Source organism: Babylonia areolata, chromosome 8 (assembly GCF_041734735.1).
Source record: "Babylonia areolata isolate BAREFJ2019XMU chromosome 8, ASM4173473v1, whole genome shotgun sequence".
Lineage (NCBI taxonomy): Eukaryota > Metazoa > Mollusca > Gastropoda > Neogastropoda > Buccinidae > Babylonia > Babylonia areolata.
Window position 1 is genome coordinate 36,097,489 of NC_134883.1, and position 12,544 is coordinate 36,110,032.

General features: G+C 46.3%; 1 protein-coding gene across 1 annotated transcript in view; it reads left to right on the forward strand.

Moving 5' to 3' along the window:
- LOC143284768 (metabotropic glutamate receptor 3-like) overlaps positions 1–12,544 on the forward strand; it is a 269,000-nt gene that overhangs the window by 203,615 nt on the left and 52,841 nt on the right. The window contains exons 6-7 of the mRNA XM_076591738.1: positions 3,272–3,461; positions 4,683–5,556. Of these exons, the coding sequence (XP_076447853.1) occupies positions 3,272–3,461; positions 4,683–5,556 (1,064 nt within the window). The remainder of the gene's footprint in view (positions 1–3,271; positions 3,462–4,682; positions 5,557–12,544) is intronic.

Sequence of the window (12,544 nt, forward strand, 5' to 3'; positions counted from 1 at the left end):
AGAGTGTGACCACTCATAGACTTTGAGAGGGTGGCGGAGGGATGCTCTCTCTCTCTCTCTCTCTCTCTCTCTCTCTCTCTCTCTCTCTCTCTCTCATTTTTGCTTTCTCTGTGTCTTTGTATTTCTTTCTAATGTCCTTACTATGTCTGTCTTCTCTCACATATATGCTTATTCTGCCACTTATGTAAATTAAAGCCAATATAGACATTGTTTGTTTGTTTGTTTTTATTAAAAGGAGGCACAATGGACGCAAAGAAGGGAGAATTGATTTTCCGGTCTTTTGAAAAGAATCCAACGAAAAAGTGGTTCTTTAGGAGAGAGAGAGAGAGAGAGAGAAGGAGAACCTTTCTTTTTTTAAACACCGTATGATTTATCCTCTGATGTCTTAACTTAACCCAACCCACCTCTGGCTCCCAATCTTCCCCATCACGGAAGATGTTGAAAAGAAAAGTAGCTGAGGCCATCGGGTCCAGTCCATTCTGGTGGCCCGGAAGTTTGCCAAGTCATTGAAGCTGAAAATACCATGGGCACAATGGTGGCCCCTCGAATCGATGGGTGGAACGGTGGGAAGAAAGGCGTTTTCTGCCTCTGAGCTGCATTGAAGGTCTTCTGCTGCCTTTATACGTTCCGATTTTCTTTAGAGAAACGGCCGTTTGCTTCTTACCATTGCATGTCCCAGGGCTGCTTCCTTCTGTGTGTGTGTGAGTGTGTGTGTGTGTGTGTGCGCGCGCGCGCGCCCGCGTCTTTCGGTTGCAAAACGCGAATTGATTCCCATTCGTGTATTGTTCCGTGCCTATGATGTTAATGAAAGTTTGGTCGGGATAAAACGACTGAACACATTTTTGTTGTTGTTGTTGATTGTTTTCTTTTGTTTTGTTTTTACCATAGTCGTTTTCTTATGATTTTCTTGGGAAGTAGTGTGCACAGATTTTTGGTTTGGGGGGCGGGGGCGGGCTGGAGGGGTAATTTTGTGTCGTTTGATCAAGTGTGTGTGTGTGTGTGTGTGTGTGTGTGTGTGTGTGTGTGTTGGTGCAGTGAAGAGGTTTGTCAGGGCTATCTTTTCTGGTCTTTTCCCCATGAAGAGGAAACGGGCCACGTGACTCGAATCAAGTAGTCTTAGCTTCTCCGGAAAACAATTCCTTCGATAGAAGTCATGGAAACTATATAATATAAAAAAGAAGTCGTAAATAGCAACTCATGAATGATTACATAAGCTTCTCTCGCATCTCTGTCTCACTCTCCCTCCTTTCTCCCCCCTCTCTCTTTCTCTTTATCTCTCCCTCACTCCCTCTCTCCACCTGCCTGCATTCTTGCCTCCGCTGCTTTCTCACTCGCTCACTCAGTATCACCGACACTCGGCGTGCACATGCGCTCGTGCGCGCGAGCGCGCGCGTGCACACACACACACACACACACACACACACACATTTTTCTCTCTCTCTTAATCACACACACACACACACACACACACACACACACCAAAAAACACACCAAAAGAACACCTGGACACACACACACACACACACACACACACACACACACACACACACACACACACACACACACACACTTTCTTTCTCTGTCGATTCGCTCATCATTTTCATCTTAAGAGATAAAAAGACACGAGATGGGATATGCTTAACTTATCCAATTATTGTTGGAATTGCTTCAGTGAATGTTTTTATTACGATACATGTACAATGGTTTCCAATCGTTTTCTTGAGAACTGGAGGCATAATGATTAAGTCTTGTTACGTACCCGTGTGTGTGTGTGTGTGTGTGTGTGTGTGTGTGTGTGTGTGTGTAAACGCAGGGCCGCGCACACGAGAGAAGAGAGGGGGGGGCGGTATATGATCGCCAGACTCATGATTGATATCAAGATCATTCAATCACCCGAACAACTTAGAAATCTTTACCTACCAATATTTTTTTTTCTAAACCCACTCTGACAGCCTTCCACAACAGTCAATATGAATTATCAGTCCTCGGAATGAACTCTGACAAGGGCAGCACCACCCGATCCTTCAAACCCTATGTAGGAGATTCCTGTAGGAGGATGACGAACAAGTCAAAACAGCTGTCAGTGTGTCAGTCGCTGATCCTGACGGGCTCGTTTTTCCGATATCGAGTGTTAGAATCCCTCCCCTAACCAGATTCACCCCCTGGATGTTTTTTGAAGGGTTCTTTTGTCATCATGTGTTGTCATGGTGATTGAGGATACTTTAAAATGTTCGAATGTGTTTGCTTTTGATGACTAAACCAATCACGAAGGCCATATCGGGGCTAAGACCACCTCCATGAACAACAAACAAGTTAGACGAAGAGACAAGTTATCAATCGTATTGTTAACTACACAAAACAAACTATGTAATAAGACAGAGCTATGCCGAAGGCATCGGCCTTTGTGGATTAATTAATTACCTTAATTTGTCTTCTTCTTTTTTTCTAAATGTAGCTATTCAGTGGGCAAATAGAGAAGTAAAAAGGTTTATTGGCAACGAACATTGCAGGATTGGCAGTTTCAGTTTCAGTTTCAATGAGGTGTCAGATCGTGAAGATCCATATACGCTAAACTGTCACGGACTGATAGCCAGCAAATCGGGCGGTCACGTGGATTCACAGATTAAAACAAAAAGACAAAAAGAGCTTGAAGATGCTTCAAAAAAAAAAAAAGAGAAAAAAAAGAGCTGAATTCAACCAAGACTGTAACTCACTCAGCCTGTACAACAGACATTTACACACACACACACACACACACACACACACACACACACACACACACACACAGAGAGAGAGAGAAAGAGAGAGAGAGAGAGAGAGAGAGGTTAACTTCTGTTGTGTTTGTATTTCACGTTTATTATACAAGTTAAATTTCATTTCGTTTAATTCCTCACCTTGCAGTACAATACATTTTTATATTATTTCCAAACTGGTTAATACAGAAACGGTAAGCTGAGGAATGAATTGAATTATAATGAGGTCAGGGGTGTTCTTTGTGGTTTTGAGCACGAACTTTGCTCCTTCAAGGGCACATCTGTAAGCCTAATGCTGCTTTGTGACTTTCCATCTGTAGCACTCGTGCCGTTACATAAAGGTACTGGCCAACCAAAGCAAGAAACGTCAATCACAAAAACCTTGCGTTAATGTCAAACAAATCAGACACGCCACAGATTTTGTCCGGGGAAAGAATGAGAGGGGCGGGTTGTTTCTTATCCCTGTCACATAGGACAAGCGATGTGTTTTCTGACTGGTGAGTCCTGTGTGTCTGCAGACGGCTACGGAGCGACGGTTCAGTTCGACGAGAAGGGCGACGCCCCAGGCCGCTACACCATCATGAACTACCAGCGGAACCGGCGGACCCGGGAGTACGAGTACAAGTTGGTGGGCAAGTGGGCTGACGGGCTTCTCTCCCTTGATCTGGACAAAATCGTCTGGGCCGGCGGCACCATGGACATTCCCAGGTCTGGCCGTAGAAGTGATGAATATTCATGAGTCTGTTTCCTACCCTCCCGACCCCCAGCTCCACCCGGCCCCTCCTCCATCACCCTTGCTTTTCTTGAATGTTGTCTGTCATCTTTACATTCAGACCTGTAACCTTTTTCTTTTCTCGATGTTGTACGATGTCTAGACAGACCTTGATATAAAGAGTGGGATGGGTTGTAAGGGGAGCGGGTGGGGGGTGGGGGGGACAGTGGCAGTAAAGATTGTGGAAATTAGTATTGATGGTCTGGGTGTCTTTCTGGGCTTGTTGGGATGTAGCTTCATCCCGTCCCCTGTTCTGTTCTGGTTCTTCCAGACGATTGTCAATGTCGATCTTGAGCCGATCGTTTTGTGCGACATAAACTGAAGAATGGTAATCGTCGTGACAGTGCCTGGTTTCATGTTTGTTTTTGAGGTATGGGTACACTTTTACTGTTATATAATATATATATATATATATGTGTGTGTGTGTGTGTGTGTGTGTGATTCCACGAACTGGATCACTTTCAGGTTTGAAGCTTTTTAGGTCACAGGACAACACATTTAATGGCCAGTCAGGCAGATGAACTATTTCCTGGTTTGTAGATGTTGGACTGTAAGCATCTGGTTGATGTGCATGAATGTAGTTTCTGTTGCTCACCTTCTGATGACATGCATGTTCCTCCCGGCATATGGTGCTCAGTACTACTAGTGTAACAGCCTCCTGTAACACCTCGTGATACTCATTATTGCTGCTGTAACAACATGCTTTAACATAGGTACTCACTATTACTGCGTAACACCACATGATGCTTACTATTGCTACTGTAACACAATGCTATATTTAGATGATGTTCACTGTTTTTACTGTAACGGCCCGCTGTAGCACCAGGTGGCGTGTCCCTGTTACTACGGTAACACCAGTGGCGTGTCCCTGTTACTACGGTAACACCAGTGGTGTGTCCCTGTTACTACGGTAACACTAATGGTGTGTCCCTGTTACTACGGTAACACCAGTGGCGTGTCCCTGTTACTACGGTAACACCAGTGGCGTGTCCCTGTTACTGCTGTAACACCAGTGGCGTGTCCCGGTTACTGCCGTAACACCAGTGGCGTGTCCCTGTTACTGCTGTAACACCAGTGGCGTGTCCCGGTTACTGCCGTAACACCAGTGGCGTGTCTCTGTTACTACCGTAACACCAGTGGCGTGTCCCTGTCGGCAGGTCCCGGTGCAGCGAGCCATGCATGGAGGGGGAGATAAAGAACATGCAGAAGGGCGAGCAGTGCTGTTGGATCTGCACCAAGTGCTCCCCCTGGGAGTACATCAAGGACGAGAGCACGTGCCAGAAGTGCGAGCTGGGCAGCTGGCCCTACGACAACAAGACGGGCTGCTACCGCCTGGAGATCCAGCACATGTACTGGGGCTCCATCTACGCCATCGTGCCCATGGTGCTGGCGGGCGTGGGCATCTGCAGCACCATGTTCGTCATCATCCTCTTCGTGCTCTTCAACTCCACCCCCGTGGTGATGGCGTCGGGCCGCGAGCTGAGCTACATGCTGCTGTCTGGCTGCGTGGTGTGCTACTTCATGACCTTCATCCTCCTCGCCAGGCCATCCACCGTGGCCTGCGCCGCCCAGAGGTTCGGTGTGGGCTTCGGCTTCTCCATCGTGTACTCCTCGCTGCTCATCAAAACAAACCGGATTTCAAGGATATTCGAGAGCGCCCGGCGCTCGGCCAAGCGGCCCCCGTTCATAAGCCCTAAGTCGCAGATTGTGATGACGTGTGTGCTGATCGTCATTCAGGTCCTCTTCACCTCCGTGTGGCTGCTGATGGAGCCCCCGGGCACCCGCCACCACTACCCCGAGCGGCGCGAGCCCATCGTCATCCTCAAGTGCTCCAGCGACGACTTCTCCTTCCTGGTGTCGCTGGTGTACAATATCCTGCTCATCGTCATCTGCACGGTGTACGCCGTGAAGACGAGGAAGATCCCGGAGAACTTCAACGAGAGCAAGTTCATCGGGTTCGCCATGTACACCACCTGCATCATCTGGCTGGCCTTCGTGCCCATCTACTTCGGCACCCTCAACTCCTTCAGGGTCAGTGCCTGGCTTCTCTCCTCTCACTGCTTTTGTCTGTCTTCTGTGTGTGTCTTGTGTAAGTTCGTTGGTGTTATTTTATTGACTCAGGTGTGAGAAAGTGTGTGTGATAACCCTGTTTCGGTTGGCCGTATGTGTGTGTGTGACCCTCTTGTGCATTGTATTACTGCTTACAGATTGAGAACCTGTTCGGATTAGCAACCAGGTGAGATATGTTCATGGTTCGTGTTTGCGATGGAAAAGAATAGTACATTTCCAGTGTCTGTAAAAGAATAGCAGCCTCGATTCCAGTTGATCTCGGTAGTATTTATCCCTTGTTGAGGAACTGACGAGACTACATTTGGACGCAATTTTGTCGAGGCGTTGGACAAGTGCCAGGTATAGTAAACCTTTACCCTCGTCAAATCCAATAAATCTACCGGAGGCAGTTCTGACAAGGGGAAGGGGAGGTGTAGATGTTGGGACGTGTGCCAGAAGAAAATCGTGAAATCTGTCTTGGCCTTGCCGCCAGGACTGTCTGGCGCTGTGAAGCGGCCCAAGGAGGATTGTCCCTTGTCCTTTTTCTTGTGCTGATGATGGTCAGTGGCGGATGAAGGCTGCTAGATCCAGCCTAGTTCTCTGACGGGAGAGGGAGGGAGAGGGGTAGAATTGCAGTCCAAAGTGAGATGGATGGGGCAAGGGGGTGGGAGATGGGAGAGAGATGAGGGAGGGAGAAGATGAGAGGCTGTTTTTAGAGCTTCTTGGGTCGTAGAGTCCCGACAAAAATGATGATAATGATATCAATGATGGATACTTATACAGCACACTATCCAGAAATCTGCTGAAGGTGCTTTACAAAACACGTTTATACAACATTACATCAATGTAACGTACACACACACACACACACACACACACACACACACACACACACACACACACACACACATACGCATGCGCGATCAAACATATGAACACACTCAAAAACACATGCATGTGTAAGTGTACACATGCATATGTACACACACAGTCAAGCACACCACACGCAGAGAAGTGGACCTGCCACAACTTAACGTATTGCTGAGGGCAGAAGTGAGTTTTGACACGAGATTTGAAAGAGGCGAGGGAGTCAGAATGACGGAGGTTATCAGGGAGCTTGTTCCACGTCTTTGGTGATTGAAAAGAAAACGATCTGTGTCCGTAGGTCTTACTTCTGACGTGATGTATCCTGAGAAGTCAAGTATCAGAGGAATATAAATTTAGAGGAGTTTAGAAAGATACTTTGGGCCAGATCCGTAGACAGCAGATAGTGGACAGGTAAAAGTCAATTCGATCAGAAACGGGCAACCAGTGGAGAGACTGAAGGAGAGGAGAAACATGGTCAAATTTAGAAGCTCTACAAATGAGTTTGACAGTGGTATTCTGAATTCGTTAAGTCTGTCTGATAGATATTTGGGGAGGCCGGCTAAAAGAGAATTGCAGTAATCCAATCTTGAGAGAACCAAACACATACAAGTGTTTTAGTTGCATCAGTTGAGAGATAGTGGCAGATAGAACTAATTCTTCGCTGTCCCAGATAGGCAGCTTTGCAGATATACGAAATGTGCTGTTGAAAGGATAGAGACTTGTCTAGAGGGAGAGGAATGTGAAGGAATAAAGGAATTCTGGTTTAATGTCCCGTCGAACGTACTGGTGATTGTGGACATCTTATCAAAATAGTTGAATGTTATAGCAATGAAAAAACAAAATATTGATGGAAATGATTTTTTTAAATTAAAAAACGTAAAACATTTGTCTCTGCTATTCGTATTTCTTTTCAGTGAAACACCGTACATTGATAGGGAATCTTTTTTTTCTATTCTGATGGAAAATGTTAATGCGTATTTGCCACATTACTATTGAGGACCATTTTTCTTTTTTTTTTTCCTTTTTTTTTTAAAGATAACTCTTTTGATTTATATGGTGTGTGTCAGACGTTGATGTATAGTGTTTCAGGGGGCACATGAAATGAACTTGGTGCCCCTTCCCCTTGAAAGGTAGGAGAGGAGAGGTGCTGTCTGCTGTGGTAGGGGTAAACCAAAGATGGATTGTGGAACTGAAGATGATCATTTGGAATAAGCAGGAGACCAACTAAAGAAAATTACTTAACGGATTTCGTAAAAGGGAACTCGTTAATCTAACTAGAGAAACAATTGACGGTGAATATAATAGTCAACAGCATGTATAAGATGAATCGTAAAAACTGCCACCAAGATTACCGGGCCTGATCTACCTTCTCTAGAAGACATATATTATAAGCGGCTACTCAATCAATCAGCCAGGACGAATCACATCCAGCTTTTGGGATTTTCGAGATGCCCCCCTCTGGTTGATGGTGCAGAAGTACAAGAACCAGTCGCTTCCTCAATAGCTTTTTCCCCAAAGCAGTCAATGCCATGTCTCCCGAACAAATCCAGTATGATCAATAGAACTGTGCAATCAACAACCATCTGCCTGAAGATCTAGTCATCAGCCCCATCCACATGTGCATGTGTGAGTATGCACAAGGTTTTATATTGATATGCACTTGCATGTACCCTAATTTCTGCTGTATCTGTGTTTGTGTATGATTTTCGATTTATGTTCGTACCTTGTTACGTACTACCCCCCCCCCCCACCCCACCCCCAATATTCCTTATCACCACGGTACACTTGGTAATAAAGACATATTCTATAGGAAGGTCACAGATGTTTGCCCCCTCCCTCCCCCGGCTCCCCTCCATCCCCCAAAAGGGCGCGTTTCATGACATTTTCAGTATTCCAGTCAGAGTGCTTGGTCGTTCTGCTGGTGGAAAAGCCCTTGAAGGGTAAACATGTCGTTGTTTAAGGTTGTGTGTGCATTTATGGATGGGCGCGCGCACGCGAATGTTTGTGCGCTGTGGGAGGGAAGGTATTAAAATGTAATTATTCACGACAAGATGACAGCAAACACCATTGGGTTTTCCGTCCCAACTAGAATCGAAAAACTATGAGTTTCCATACTGGTCGGGACTCTCTAATTCCTGGGGGAAAGAAATTCAGTCTCTAGACATGTACATCAGTTCTCTTGCAATCCACACGCCAGCTGCCTCCACTCCCCCTCCCCCCTTTCACCCCTCAACCCCTCTCCCAAGTTTTCCCTGTAAATCGGCCACTGGGTTCAGATCGAAGAGCCTGCGGGTGTCAGCGGAGAAAGACGACACGTGACCTTCCTTTCATCCGCTCTCGTCGACTTAAGCAGCTGGTGGCCGGCCCTTGCTGACACGGCCAAGTCCTTGGTCCGCAAACATTGGCGTTTAAAGGGCAGCAGGATTGTTGAATTTCCCAGGCTGTTTTCCCTCCCTGCCCGTGTAGGGGCGGGCTGGGGTGGGGGGAAGGTATGGATTAGGACCAGTCATTCGAGCCTGTTCATTTCCTCCAGGGAGAACATTGCAAGTCCACAGATTGCATTGCAGCGCGGAGTGAAGTCGGTTTTTCCTTACGGGATCGATACAGATCATTGGATGTGGTGGCCCGCTGGAGACTGCTAGGTGGTATGGTTGGGTTACATGGCGTCTTGAGAATACGATGCCGTTATTTGACTTATTTGGAATTCGATGTTAGATGCGTAGTTCTTATTATTCAGTCTAGGGCACACTAAGACTCGCTCTGTAAGAAAGTGCCAGAAATGGTGGTTAACTTAATTCAAAACAAAATCCCAAACAAGTAGAAAATCTTGAGAAAACGTTTATCATTTGTCAATGATAAATAACAAAATGATCAACAGCTGGTTTGCCCCAACGAAATATCTGTTTCGATTGGAATCGCCACTCCGTAACTTCAGAGTGTTTATGACAGAATAGAAAATCACCCCTCACTCTCCTTCCCCCACCTCTCTCCCTCTCTCTCTCTCTCTCTTTCTTTTACTCTATATACATGTATTGTATTATTGTATTAATAATGCAGTACAATATATATATATTGTCTTATTAATACAATGATACAATATAATCTATATATCTTCCCCTGTGTGTGTGTGTGTGTGTGTGTGTGTGTGTTTCTTGGTGGGCGTGAGAAAGCCATTGGACGGATAGGTTAGGGGATGGGAGCAAGCACACATATTTTGCATTATGTCTTTAGAGGAAGTGCAGTATCAGAGCTGCCGTGGAGACCTGGCATTGACTTTGACTGACAAGGTAACACCCCAGCCCACTGTGTTCGCCCCACCCATCTCTTCCACACCACACTCCGTGTTCGCTCATCCCCCTCCCTCCCAGGAAAACTCCAGCATGTGTGTCCATCAGATCAGTTCTTTTCCGAACTTTCCAGACTCCTCCACACGTCTGCACAGCAGACCTCAAACACAGCGCCGTCCTCTTCACGTCAGCACAGCGATGGGGAAAGGTGACCAGGCCGCCAAAGCACCTCGTCAAACATTCCGTGGCAGCAAACTGCCAAATGGTCTTTGATACCAAACACTGGTCTCCACCATACTCTGGGAGACCTCTAGGGCGCAACATTTCTCCTCTCCAACCACTCCTTTTCGTCCCTCCACCCCCACCCCTTCGAGCCCCGTCCCTTCCCTCAGACCACTCTGCATGGTTTGGCTCCGTCCCGTGCTGATGAGCAGTGTTGACAGCAGCGTAAAGAGACCGGACGTGTTGGGACAAAACTGCAACTCGTTCAAGGGAAACAAGGGGACAACGTATTGCTGTCTGTTTTTTCTGCCTTCATGTGAACTGAAAAATATAAATGGAAAGACATTTATGTGGGAGTGGGGAGGAGTGAATATCATATGATATTGGAGGTGCTGTTACCATATCCTGCTCAATCGTCTCTCCATCTTTGTCCTCTCATTTGACTTCAGTTGTTTTTTTGTTGGGTTTTTGTTTTTTGTTTTTTTGTTGTTGTTGTTGCTGTTTTTCCTTCTTTGACGCAATTCGGGAAGAATAACGAACTAACCATGAAGTTCTTCTGTCCACCTCTCTCTCTCTCCCCACCTCCCTATCTCTCTCTCTCTCTCCTTTTTTATCACGACACGATAACCCCCCCGCCCCCCCATACCCCCACCCCCAACCCCCCAAAACCCCTAAGAAGAATAAAACAAAAACCAGTGGTGTATGTATGCAAGAGAAAGAGACAGAAAGGGGCGGGGTGCATATTCGTGAACACACATTGTTTTGAATGAATATTTAGCATCAAAGTTGTTGTGGCAAGATACTATTGACTCTGACGAGGGATCATCCCATCCCACTGTTTTCACCCCACACATCTCCTCCCACCCCCTGTTCGCTCATCCCCCTCCCTCCCAGGAAAACTCCAGCATGTGTGTCCATCAGATCAGTTTCTTTTCCGAACTTTCCAGACTCCTCCACAAGTCTGCACAGCAGTCCTCAAACACAGCGCCGTCCTCTTCACGTCAGCACAGCGATGGGGAAAGGTGACCAGGCCGCCAAAGCACCTCGTCAAACATTCCGTGGCAGCAAACTGCCAAATGGTCTTTGATACCAAACACTGGTCGCCACCATACTCTGGGAGACCTCGAGTCGCCACCTTCCTTCCCACCGTCCCCCTTGGCCATCCCTTATCCCCTCCCCTCAGCCACTTGTTCCATTTGGTTCCTCCAAGTATTCTGTGGGGTTTAGCTTCATCCCGGTTCGTTGAGCAATAGCTGGTTCTTCGTACTTTTATTTTCCAAATCCTCTTTGTCCTCTTTTGTCTCCTTTTCTTCTGCTTTCTGTACTTTCTGCGTCATATATTATCATCATTGTTATAATGACTCATTTATGTCTGTCCATCAATATTTCTTTGGCAAGAAATTCTTCAGACTCAATTTGTATGTCTGTGTCTGATTTTTTTTTTCTCTCTCCCGCTCTCTCCATTATTTTTCTCTCATTCCGCCTGTCGCTGCTTGGCTGGTTATTCCTTTTTTTCTGTAATTATCAGTGTCTGGGATGGTGTGCTGAAACGCCTTCAGTCTTTATCTCCAAGGTTAAGAGGATATTGTTGAAATTATGACTGACTCCCCTGTTCTGCATTCTAACGGAGCCTAGTTGGTTTTTACTCATGTTTTGGGAGGTTTAGCAGACTGCCTCTGATGTATACATACTATATACAAACATAAGGTAAATTGAGGTAAAGTATTTTGTTTGAGTTGAAATTGCTTGTTTCTTAGAGATGATGAAGACAGCTGTCTTTTCTGTGGACGTGTTTGAGACAGGGATTCTGTAATAATATGGGGTGGAAGTTTTATGTACGAGAAAGTCCACAAATACGGTGGAAAAGGTTGTCGTCTGTTCAGGAGGCGAAGAAAAGTCTGTGTTCTCCCCATACTCACTGTCAGCACAGTGTACTTCCCTGTCTGCTGTTTTGACCGGCGCCGAAAGTCTGGCAGTTAGTTTTGTTTACGTCAAAGTAGGCTGATAGTGTTGTGTTGACTGCCCCTCCACCACGTCGCCACTCCTCCCTCCTCCCCCTCTTCTCTCCCGCCTCTCCCCTCTTTCTCTCATCCCCTACTGCTCTCTCACTTCCCCCTTCTCTCTCTCTCTCTCTCTCTCTCTCTCTCTCTCTCTCTCTCCAGCACGTTCTGGCAGTCTTCACCTTCCTCTGCAGATCTACTGAACCCAGAGTCTAACACCAGAACGAATGTCTCTTTCTTCAGGACAAAAAATAATCAGACGCTTTTAACACCCCCATTACATTACATCCCGAGGATGGGCTCCACCACATCAAGACGTCGAGTCCACAGCGACCGCCAGAACTTGATGAAACATTCATGGGAACCACCACCACATGTACCTTCTGTACAGGGCGTCCTGGATCCTGGTTCTGGTGGATGTGGGGAAGACTAATTGTCATGTTCCGTTCTAAGGGGAATGAATCCGATAGTTTCAACAGGAATTTAAACTTTTATCTACTTTTGTTTTTGTCAATTCGTTTTCTGTTGAGGGTTACGTGTCGTGTTGACTGAGTCGGCACGATGCGGTGTAAGTCATGTACTTTTCCGCAAAGC